The 12600-nt window shown below is 34.7% G+C and overlaps 1 protein-coding gene across 3 annotated transcripts in view; it reads left to right on the top strand.

Moving 5' to 3' along the window:
• The window catches only part of SASS6 (SAS-6 centriolar assembly protein), a 30985-nt gene that overhangs the window by 6847 nt on the left and 11538 nt on the right, over nt 1–12600 (top strand). For all 3 annotated transcript variants that reach the window (XM_072644104.1, XM_072644105.1, XM_072644106.1), the window contains exons 5-13: nt 1057–1228; nt 1927–1992; nt 3578–3697; nt 4051–4242; nt 6132–6326; nt 6417–6506; nt 6589–6768; nt 7109–7190; nt 9216–9352. In XM_072644104.1, coding sequence (XP_072500205.1) covers nt 1057–1228; nt 1927–1992; nt 3578–3697; nt 4051–4242; nt 6132–6326; nt 6417–6506; nt 6589–6768; nt 7109–7190; nt 9216–9352 — 1234 coding nt within the window. The remainder of the gene's footprint in view (nt 1–1056; nt 1229–1926; nt 1993–3577; nt 3698–4050; nt 4243–6131; nt 6327–6416; nt 6507–6588; nt 6769–7108; nt 7191–9215; nt 9353–12600) is intronic.

Below are 12600 nucleotides of genomic sequence, written 5' to 3'. Positions count from 1 at the left end.
AGTGTTAAGAATACTTCTGCTTTTTTTTAAATTTAGCCTTTATTAAACCTAAAATTTCAAATTATCTTTATTAAAATCAATAGTGTTATATTCCCTCAAGTTCCCAAATCTGGATAAAGTCATTAAAACCATTTTAACAAAAGTTTTCTTAGGTGTGTGTGTGTGTGTGTGTGTGTGTGTGTGTGTGTGTGTGTGTGTGTAATGAAGAATGGAATAGGAAAGCAAAAGAATTTGGATATATCTGTTGTCAAGTCAAAATTCTTTTCAGAATATTTTTCCACATGCAGTGTCATTTTGTGTTATTTCAGTGAAACTTTTTAGAAAGCTGATTTGCTTTTTATTTGGCACAAATGCCAGTTTATAATGAAACCCATTTGTATATTTATGTTTGTGCTGAATTTGATTGTATTTAATTTAGCTGTATAAATGCTTTTCAACCAGATAAAAATAAAAAATGGGAGCTAAATTTTGAATCTTTTAATTTAGTTCATTTTAATTAGGATTCAGCCTTTCTCATATATTTGTTCACAGGTTTTGCATTTATACAACTCAAAATTATGTGATAATCAAATATTTATCTGTAGTATGCCAGAATGTTTTTCAGTGCATTTCTTTGTTAAAATGTTTATATAATGAAACCTTGAACTTAAGTGCCTCTCTTCTATGCCACCACAACCCCCTCAAGCTCAAGGAACATTTTATTTTCTTTCCTGATACCTTGGGATAGGATTGGAACTCTACAGATGTTATTTTTGAAGAATTAGATATGAATCATTGCCTTATTTGTATGCTGGGAACAATTGTTAGCTGGTTTCCAGGTTAGGGCTTATATCATTGTACCTTCTTGACAAACATTTTAAGCCTTATATTAATTGGGAAGTTCAGGGTTTTTCTGTCTCCCACCTTTTTTAGTTTGTTTTTAAATGCAAAAGATACTGTTGTCAGCATCCTAAGATACGTACTCTCTTGTATACCCATGAAGGGGAGTGCTCTTGATTTAATGTCACAGCTCCACCACCTTGATAAATATTTTAATGTGTAAACTTTCCTTTGAAGGTTTTTGCTACAGTTAGTTTCTACAACAGCCATATTGGATCACTCACCTGTATTTTTAAATGTGGTGGAGACAAATCCCTTTAAGCATCTTACCCATCTTTCTTTAAAACTTCTACCTGGAAATGATATGGAAATAAAGAAATTTTTAGCAGGCTGTTTGAAATGTAGCAAGGTAAGGTTTGAATTTGCACACTGCCTTTCTGGGATGCATTTTTTTATCTGTAAAGTGAAGACAGTTAGACTAGAGATTTCTGAGGTCCCTTCTAGCTCTAAAGTTCTCTGATTGTGTTTTTTTTTTAATGAATATGAAAGAATTACCATAAAATGTTCTGAAATTTGGATATTTGCTATCACACAGTGTGTTTTGAGAAAGTTTAAATAGGTAGTTAAAAAGAGGCAAATTTCCATTTCATTTTCAAGTTTATTTCAGAATTTTCATTGTAGAGGAGATAGTGCAAATAGATAAAAAGGATTGCTAGATTAGGAGTCTGGAAAATGGTGTCTCAGAATTGTTACCAATTAGCTCAGTGACCTTGAGCAAGTCACATAATCTTTTGGTGCCTAAGTTGCCAAATATAAATAATGAAGCTCACCCTACCTACTCCATCTTAAATAAGGAAATATAAAAATTCCTTGAAAAGTATAAATTCCCATACAAACATAAACTGCTATTTCCTTGAAAAAAAAATAGGTATGCTTGGACATTTTCTGATTTCTTAATAGCTAGCATTTGTATAGCACTTAAGGTTTTCAAAGCCCTCTGCATAACTCATTTGATCTTAGAAATGTTGTTTTGGGACCAATTTCATTAAATTGAAAATTGACTATTTTTTTTTAGTAGTTCTATTCCTTCTTTGATTTTTTTAATAGGAAGAAAAATTATCATTGGAGCAAACACTAGAGGATGTTACCAGACAGTTAAACTTTACACAACAGGTAATTCAAAGTTGTGCTTCTTTTCTTAGTAGATCATCTGTTTAATGCTCTCAGTTGCCAGGCTACTCTGCCACAAAAGCGAAATAAAACTAAAAAAAGTAGTTATCTTCATTTGTATACAGAATGTAAATACCAGCACAAATCATTTGTTCTATCCAAACATTCTTTTGATCCTATACTTGCTTTTATCTCTAGTCTTTACTCACTCAGTTCCATTCCATTTGTCTGAAATGTCCTGTCAACTGCCTCTTTCCCCGTGGGACTGAGCTACAGAGAAGGATGGTCATTGCCTTTATAATGAATGGTCAGTTGTCATTTCTGTACAGCTCATTTCTGTATGTTGGGTACAGCTGGTTCTGGGCCTGTGTCTTGGCATCATTTTCCAGGTGACCTTCAGCTCTGCATTAGTGCTTAAATCAGCTCCTCCCTACATCCTCTTTGGAGGGGAGGGGGCTAGAGATAGGGTTTGGAAAGAAGGACAGATAAAGTCTGGCAAAGAGAAGAAGGACTGAAAGGACAACTTTGTTTTTTGAAAGTGGGAAGAAAAAAGGCCAAATTTTGAAGTGATTTGTGTTTAGTGCTCCCCATTCACTTTCATTATATCTGCCCCTTTTATGCCTTCTGCTGTGCCATGGCCCTTCAAAAGAACCCAGTATCCTCAAACTCTCCAAAGTTCCTCTTTGCTATGAAAGAGACAATTCCTCTGAAATGTCCCTTTCCTTCCTTTTTTTCAATCCCTTAGTTAAAACTCCTTTTTTTCAATACGTGTCAGCTATTTTAAGGAAAGTAATTTTATTGAACTAATCCTTATGGAATTTGAATGTTCCTCTGAGAGTGTTTGTTCATAGACTCGAGTAAATCTCCCAATTAGTGAAATTCCTTGCAACATAGGAAAAATGTTTTTAGGTGAGGGAACCTTGCTTTAGTCATACCATTCAACTTCCTTCTTTTTAGCAAGGCATCAATGGTAATGGTAGAAAGAGGGCTAGCAATAGTCTTGTTCTCTTTTGTTCCTTTTTCTTTACCTTGCTGCTTCTGGGTTTTCTAAGTTTTTGTTTTTGGTTGTGAAGATAAAATGAGTTAACATGTAATGTGCTTTGTAAACTTTAAAGTGCCTTGCTATTATTACAATACTAGTTCTTATTATATCTGGTTCCTCTAAAGTTTTCTAAAACACATTGAAATAGCATTCACTGTAATATGAAGACTACTTCCTCATGATGCAATGAAAAGACCACTGTAAGTGAAGCTAGGGAATCTGGGTACAAGGAAGGGGCCTACAAATTATTTCTCCTCATCAATATGATATTTGCTTGTCTTCAGCGTGTAAGGAAAAAAGCATTATAATTGTGGAATTGAATTCAAATAAACTCAAGGTCTGATAGTGTGCAAAGTACCATTGAACATTGAGAATCCAAAGACTGAAAGAAGACAGTCCTTGCCTTCAAGGAGATTATGCTTTACAGGGCAGGAAATGGAAGAGCTCTAGGAAAATTTGAGGGGAGATTCAACACTTGCTGTTAATATTGATATGTTATTAGTTTTTCAGTTCCTGCTTTTAATATTTGTGTTTAAAATTGTCCAGACATTGTCAGAAAAGATCCAGGAATTAGATAAATTACGAAATGAATGGACATCACACACAGCAGCACTGACAAACAAGCATTCTCAAGAACTGACACATGAAAAGGAAAAAGCCCTCCAGGTATGAAGACAAAGGGAAATATGTGAAATTCTTAGTTAATGAAATAATTTGATTATAGTAATTCTAAGAGTCTTTTGGAAAATAAAACTGAGTACTGTATAATTGTAATGACTGAATTTGGCCCCAGAAGAATGTTGGGAAAGTATGCCATCCGATTGCAGAACAAAGTGATATGCTTATGCTTATGTCTCTAGCAGCTTTGACCTGTGAAATTATTTGACATGCTTAAGTTGAACATTTTTAAAATAGGGGGGAGTTAATATTTTCAGAAAAGACATTCACTATATTTCTTTCATATTTCTCTTTATCTTTTCAATTTTTTGCTATTTATATTTTCATTTATCTACACATAGGCACAGGTTCATTCTCAGCAACAGCATGAACAGCAGAAAAAAGAACTAGAAAACATACATCAAAGAAATGTTCACCAGCTTCAGAACAGATTGTCAGAATTGGAGGCAGCCAATAAAGACCTAACAGAAAGGAAGTACAAAGGAGACTCTACCATTAGAGAACTTAAAGCAAAACTCTCTGGTGCAGAAGATGTATGGAATACTTTCTTTTTGTAATTAAAAACAGTGCTATTTTTTGGTAGATATTTATTTTATCACGTTAAATGTAATTGAATTATTCGCTTGTTTTAGCGGGGTGACAAATACTGATGGTCCTGAGAAAATCTACAAAGATTCTGGGAGTTGTATTAAAAAGGCTTCAATAGAGAGTAGAGTAATAACAGTAAATTTTTTTCCCTTTTAGTCAAGGTCCAGAAGCAACTGAGAAATATGGCTCTGAATTTGAAAGTACTTAGTTTCTCGTAGATATTTTGAATTACTCAAGACACTAGTTTTGGAGTCTGAGACTCTGGGTTCAGGCCAGAGTTTTGTGACTTTGGTTAAGTCACTTAATCTCTTTGGACCTTGGTTTTCTCATCTGTAAAAATGAAGATGCTGGATTGGATACTCTCTTAAAGATTTTCAGTCCTTTCTTTTCCTGCTGTCTCATAACTTTCTGTCAAGACAACTGGAATTCACAATCTTCCAGAGACTCAGTTTTCTCCTCTTGTAATGTGAAAGTGACAGTATAAGTACTTCCTTTCCCATAGAATTACTGTAAAGAAATTGTTTGGTAGATGTTAAATTGTGGTGTAATTGTGAGTTATTAGTAAATACTTATTACTTATGAAGCAGTAATCAAGTTCCCCTCAGAACTACTTCAAAAAGATATAGAAAATATAATAGTCAATCATGATAGGGAAATCCAAAAAAAAGTCAGTGATTCATTTTTCCAGCCCAGGATATCTTAGGGAGACAGGCCATCAGACACTGGGGATGAGATCTGGCCAGGAATGCAGTATTCAGAGCATTCCAGTGTAAGAAGCAGTGTGCCCAGGCAAATGGAACTCTCAGACCTGTACTGAAACACCTTGACAAGCACAGATGCCAATTGGCAGTTTTTTGCCCACTGCCCAGTTATGGGTCACTGATCTAAACATCTATACAAACAAGATGGCTTAGGGAACTACTGACACCTGAACTTGACTCTCATCTGAGCTTGTCAAAGGAAAGAGAAGAACAATATATACACATAGAGTTAGGTGCAAAAATAAATTTCAACAAGAAAATAGAAGGGAAAGGGGAGAAAGACTAAAAAGAAATTAGTGGGAGTGTAGATTAAGAGATTTATTTTCCTTAGGCCTAAGGAAAATAAACTGAGGGTATTGAAAATTAAATTTCTTTTTGAGGTGGCAAAGAATGGGAATCTGAGTGGGTTCCCATAAGCTTGAGAATGGTTGAGCAAAATATAGTGTATGGATGTGCTGAAGTAATATTGTACTATAAGAAGTGATGAAGATGTTTTCATAGAGACTTATGAATTGATACAGAGTCAAGTGAGCAGAATCAGGAGCACAATTTATACAGTGATAACTGTATAGTTAAAGACGGTTTTGAAATAATTAGGAAGTTTGATCAATGTCATCACTAACCATAATTCCAGAGGACCAATTATGAAACAGGCTATCCACTTCCTCATAGAGGTGAAGGACTCAAGACATTTTTTGCACAAGACCAGTACAGAAATTTGTGTTGCTTGCAAGTTTGTTTTGATTATCAAAAAAAAAAGTATTGTTAAAAATGAGGAGTTAATTCAGATAAATGAAGTTTAGGTCTCAAAAAACTCCTTGATGCTTATTGTAATCTTTAAATTGTAATTGTAATCTTTTAAAAAAAAATGCCTTATTAGTTTATTCATGTCTGTTGGTAAATTTCTGGTGACTTTTCCTTTATGATAGACTGCATTATAAAAATGTAGATGCAGCACAGATTATTTTTATGCTCTTTTAAGCCACTTGCACTAGAAACTTTTGACTGAATTTTCAACCTTACTATCTCTAATTTGAACCTATAAATATTTATAATAATTTTGTCTGTTTTAGGAGTGCCAAAGGGTTAAACAAGAAGTCCTCTCTTTGAGAAGAGAGAATTCTACTCTTGATGCTGAATGTCATGAAAAAGAGAAGCACATTAATCAGCTTCAAACTAAAGTAGCTGTTTTGGAACAGGAAATCAAGGATAAAGATCAGCTTGTTATAAGAACAAAAGAAGCATTTGACACAATGCAGGAACAAAAAGTAATGCGTTAAAACAATAAAAAACACATTAGTAAGTTGCACTTCTGTCGTGGAGCACAAAGGTTAAAATTTAAATATTTTTGAATTCAGGTGGCCCTAGAAGAAAATGGAGAGAAGAATCGGGTACAACTAGGAAAACTTGAAACCACAATAAAATCATTATCAGCTGAACTTCTTAAGGTTTGTTTTAAGACTTTTAGGAGAATTCATGCATTTTATGGAATTAAGTTTAGAAATGTATCTGATGAGACTATTTCCATAGGCAAATGAAATTATCAAGAAATTACAAGGTGATGTGAAAACTCTAATGAGCAAGTTAAAACTGAAGAATACAGTTACAATTCAGCAAGAAAAACTACTGGCTGAAAAGGAAGAAAAATTGAAAAAAGAACAAAAGGAGGTACAAGATATTGGAATAGCTCTTCGGGATAAAGAGCAAGAGGTAATTAATATTTAATAATTTTCAAAACTATTTCCTAACTACTTAAGAAGATTTGATGTAGTCTTCTATAAATTGTAGCTATTGTTTAGGAATGAAATTCTATGTTGGAGAATTTTTAAAAATTTCTTACAAAAGGATCTGATTGAATTGAAGTTAAATATAATTAAACCATTAGCTGGAAATAATGAAATTGCCTGTTTGGTTTGAAAAGTCAGCTATTTTGACTCAGCATACCTTATATTTTTATGTTTTTCATCACTTTATTGAAATAATTCCTTTAACTTCTTAATCCTATTTTAACTTTTCCAGTACATGACTTAATTATATTGAAATATTTCAGGTTAACAAATTGCAAGAACAGTTAGAAGTTACAGTGCAAAAACTTGAAGAGAGCAAACAGCTTCTGAAGAATAATGAAAAATGTAAGTTTGTAGAATGAAAATATCTAACGTTATGGGTGTATAGAACTTTAAGGTTTGCACTTCTAGGTATCCACTCCTAGCCTACCTAGTTGTTTCTTTAAGAACAAACTCTTTCCACTCTGCTTTTGTGCTTAAAGACTGTACTTAAATTTATCTGCCTTCAAGGAATTTATTTTCTCATGAGGGGAATTAACATATGTATATACATCCTAAAAAGTATAATGTAAGTATATACATAGTATTTAAGAAATGACTATCATGGTTATGGGGATAGGAGTGGAATACCCTTCTTGGATCAGACTGATTTTCCACCTTTCTGTTAAGGATTTGGCACAAATGCCCTGTTCTCCATGGAGCTTTTTTTTTTCCTTTTCCTTCCTGTGAATTCCTGAAACACTGTGTTACTTTTCTTATCATATGCACTCATTGCATCCTACCTTTTGTTATTGTTTGTGTACATGTTTCACTGTTTCATCTCTTGTACAAGACCATAAGCTCTTTGGTGATAGAGACTGTATCTTATTCCAACATCATTAGTGCTTTGAACATAGCACTTCAGTAAATATTGTCCAGTAAGTGAAAAAGTATTGTGAGTATAGTCTTTGATAATTAAAATTTTAAATGAAATCCTGTAATTCTGTTTCATAGTCAACTTCTTTATCCTGGTATTTATTTTACATAGAACTCAAAGAATAACAGTTAACACATCCAGTTTTGTGGTTCGTTGTTTTTTTTTTAAATACTTTCCAAGATATCTGAGAACACCTTTCATTACAATCTTACTACTTTTTGTCACCATTCTCATGGCATTTCCAGATGACTAATATTTGTTAAATACATGTCAGTATAGTAGGGGCATCTAGATTGTAAAACTGCTATAGTGATATCTAGCCCTGTGTATGAAGGTTATCTGAGAGTAATTCCTTTTCTCATTTTTATTGTAGAGATACTACATTTTGAAATTTATTTAATTCTTTAAATTTAGAATTTGAAGTAATGTTTATTTTGAAAATAGTTATGATATATGTCTATTATGAGTAGATTAAACTAGACTCCTCCCCCCTTTAAAATTCTTTGTTAGAAGGGATAGAGCTCTGTGGTAGGAAGAGTGGCAAAGGAAATATTGGGAAGTGTAGGCAATGTGAAAACTTTCAATAACAGTAAAAGTCATTTTTTTTAATAGGTATACCTTAACTTCCAGAGAATATAAAGGTCTGACTATATCACCCCCTTTACATAGTAAACACTGGTGATTTCCTGTCTGCCTCTAGGATCAAATATAAATTCCTCTGTTTGACCTTCAAAGCCTTTCATAACCTGCTTTCTACCTCATGCCCTTCCCTTTCTTCCTTCACCCATGCAGCCTTTTGAATCTCCTTAATTTACACCCCACCATGTACTCTGATCCAGTAAGACTGATCTCTTTGCTATTCCACTAATAAGACACTCCTCTTCTGACTCTGGAAAGCCAAAGACTCTGGCTTTCCTTGCTTCCCTCAAGTCCTAAATAAATTCTACCACCTTCCAGTAGTCTTTCCTGATCTCCGTAATTCTAGTATCTTCCCTCTGTTGATTATTTACAGTTTATCCTGTATCTAGTTTATTTGTACATAATGATTTGCATGTCATCTCCCCCATTAGAGTATGAGCTACTTGAGAATAGGGATTGTCTTTTATATCCCTAGTGCTTAGCTCAAATGCCTGACACACAGTAAGTGCTTAATAAATGTTTGTTGACTGACTGACTGAACTTTCTACTCAAGTTTCAACGATAGGTGAGGACTGACCTACATGGTGATCAGCAAATCAAAGCATAGCATTTTTTCTTGGAAAGATGTAGATAATCCTATATATTGTCTCTGCTCACACATTAGGAGAGTTGGCAATGATTTTTGCAATTCAAAAAATTATTTTGAAGCTTAATACAAGTTTTAAATGTGTTCGAAAATGTGTTTGAAACAAATGTAAAAGTGGAAGGGCAAAGCAAAAAGTTTGAAATTATTTGTTTTTTTTTTTTTTATGAAGTAATCACATGGCTAAATAAAGAACTGAATGAAAATCAGCTAGTAAGAAAGCAAGACCTTTTGGGACCTTCTTCAACTTCACCTGCTCAGCCTAGCAACACCACCATCAGAAGTGGAATTTCTCCTAATCAGAACATGGTAAGATTCAAGTTCATATCAGACAACTTTTATGATAGAGTCAAACACAGATTCATCTTGTAAACCCCTTTACTGGGAGACTACTTTCCAAGTTTACATTAATCATTGCTCTTGCAATTTGTTCATTTTTGCAAAGTCCAAACCCATCTAATTGTATTTTAGACTTGCACAAGCATCTTCTCCATAAGAATACTATTTATTAATGTAAATTATCAAGTGCTTGGCTCAAATCTAGGGGGACTGTAGCTACAGCATTTTCTGATGTACCCATGTAGTAACCCTTTTACAAAAGGAAATGAGATTAGTCACATATGACTTGTTCTTACTGAAGTCAGTGCTGGCTTTTTGGGACCATTACCTCTTTTTCTAGAATGTTCACTAACCATCTCTTTAATGAGTTGTTCTAGAATTTTCCCAGGCATCAAAAATCAAAACATCTGCACCGTCAGATCCTTCAGTGCTTCTTTCGTTTTTCCATGATCTTTCAGATTTAGGTGACAATGACTTAGCACTCACATCATTTTTTCAGTATCTGACAATGTAGTTTATCTGGGCTGGGTGATCTGAATTCATCAGAAGCAGGTAGGTGCTTGAAGTCTTCCTATCTCCTTGTTAATATTGGCATTCATTTTCCTATTAGCCATTTTACCTTCTCCTTGACAAAGAAAAGAGGAGCAAAATAAAGGTTGGTTGTTTCTACCTTTTCTCTGGTAGCTGTCTTCATCCCATTCTTGAGGAGCAACAGTTTTCTTCTGTTTTCCTAGGATAATTTTTCAAAAGTCCATTTTTATCCTTAACTTTTCTTGAGAGCTTATCTCATTCTGTGCTAAAGCACTGCTGAAACTCCTCTTAGAGTATTGGTCTATGCTTTTGTATTCATTCAACCTATTTCCTATCTTCCCATCTTGAAACAGTTACTGTTTTTCTGTGTGTCAGAATTGTTTTTCTTTGTGTCTTCCTGATTGCATTCTTTAAAGTTTACCATCCTCTAACAGTGTGGCGGAAACTAGGCATAGACCAGTGCCTGACACCATACACAAGAATAAAGTTCAAATGGCTACATGATCTGGGTATAAAGATTGATACTAGTGTATTTATCAGATTTATGGAGAAGAGAAGAATTTTTGACTAAACAAGAGATAGAAAACATTATGGAGTGCAAAATGGATAATTTTGATTACATTAAAGTAAAAAGTTTTTGCACAGCCAAACCCAATGCAACCAAGATTAGGAGGGAAGCAGAAAATTGGGAAAGAATTTTTACAACTAGTGCCTGTGATAAAGACTTCATTTCTAAAATATGTAGAGAACTGAGTCAAATGTGCAAGAATACAAGTCATTCCTCAGTTGATAAATGGTCAAAGGATATGATTAGGCAGCTTTCAGAGGAGGAAATTAAAGCTATCTATAGTCATATGAAAAAATGCTCTAAATCACTTTTGATTAGGGAGATGCAAATTAAAACTACACTGAGATACCACATCACACCTATCAGATTGACTAACGTGACAAAAGAGGAAGATGATAAATGTTAGAGAAAATGTGGGAGAGTTGGAACACTAATTCGTTATTGGTGGAGCTGTGAGCTGATCCAACCGTTCTGGAGAGCAATTTGGAACTATGCCCAAGGGGCTAAAGAAACGTGCATACTCTTTGACCCAGCAATATTGCTTCTAGGACTGTATCCCCAAGAGATCATAAAAATGGGAAAGGGTCCCACATGTACAAAAATATTTATAGCAGCTCTTTTTGTGGTGGCGAAGAACTGGAAATCAGGGGGATGCCCATCAGTTGGGGAATGGCTGAACAAGTTGTGGTGTATGAATGTAATGGAATACTATTGTGCCATAAGAAATGATGAATAGGAAGACTTCAGAGATGCCTAGAAAGGCTTATATGAACTGATGCTGAGTGAAAGGAGCAGAACCACGAGAATGTTGTACACAGCAACAACCACAGTGTGCAAGAAATTATTCTGGTAGTTTTAGTACTTCATGGCAATGCAAGGACTTAAATAATTCCCTGTGAACTCTTGGGGCAAAATGCTTTCCACATCCAGAGAAAGAACTATGGAATTCGATCACAGAATGAAGCAGAACATTTTCCTTTGTAGAAAAAGAAAGAAAGTTTACCATCCCCCTTGACCCTAATCTTCTATATAGAATTTTTAGACTGTAGTGGCCTTCCTATTTTTCCTAAAAACCCTTTGAAATCTACATTTAACAAATCTAGTGTTAGACTATGCCTGGCCTTCCTTTTTTTTTTCTATCACAAAAGACAGAATGGGTACTCTTTCTACCCCAAGATTCCCATCTTTTCTGCTGTAATACCTTTTCCTTCTTGTTGGTGAGGATCAGGTCCATATTTCTTCCTTGTTAGATCCTAAATCTTTTCAAGGATGAAATCATCATTGTGGCAAGTCAAGAAATTACTACCCTGTACAAATCTCATCAGGGCCAGATTCTGACTGCTCTTCCCAAGATGTTCATCACTTGAACCTACCTTTCCTCTAGCTATTCTAAATCTCTCCTTCCTTTTACAGATAAAGCTGGAGAAAAAGCTGTCTGCTTGCATTGCCTCGATTTCCTCACTTCCCATTTACTTATCTCTTCACTCAACTGAAACTGCTCTTTCCAAGTTTACCATGATCTCTTCATTACTAAATCTAGTGGACTTTTCTCAAGAAAAGTTAGTTCTCATCCTTGACCTTTTTGTAGCATATAATACCACGGTGTCAAATCCTCCATCTGGATACTCTCCTCCCTGGGTTCCACTGCTTTCTCTTAGTTGTCCTTATATTTAGTTGACCGACCTTGGTCTCTTTGTGGGATCATCATGTGTTCTGTTCTCTAACCATTGGTGTGTCTTAAGGCTCTATCCTGGACTGTCTTTTCATCTCTCTACATCCTTTCTTTTGGTGGTTTCATTATCTTTTGCAGATTCTATCATCTCTGTACAGGTCCCTTTGAAATCTATATATCCAGCAGGAATCTTGCTGCTGTTCTCTAGTGTTTCATCAACATCTACATGTCCTATGTCTTCAGCTGTATAAACCATAGGCATCTCAAATTGAACATGCCAGAAAGAGAAAGTATTATCTTTCTCCCCTCATTCTGCTGCTCCAAATTCTCCTTTTTCTGATATTCACCCAGGTTCATACTGTCCTCTTGGACTCTCCTTTTCCTCATTACCACTATCCGTTGAGTTGCCAAATCTTATGAATTCTTCCTCTGCTGAATCTCTCTACT

The sequence above is a fragment of the Notamacropus eugenii genome, chromosome 2 (genome assembly GCF_028372415.1).
Source record: "Notamacropus eugenii isolate mMacEug1 chromosome 2, mMacEug1.pri_v2, whole genome shotgun sequence".
NCBI classification, from domain to species: domain Eukaryota; kingdom Metazoa; phylum Chordata; class Mammalia; order Diprotodontia; family Macropodidae; genus Notamacropus; species Notamacropus eugenii.
The sequence above is the reverse complement of the archived record's forward strand: the minus strand, read 5'-3'. Positions and strand labels throughout refer to the sequence as shown.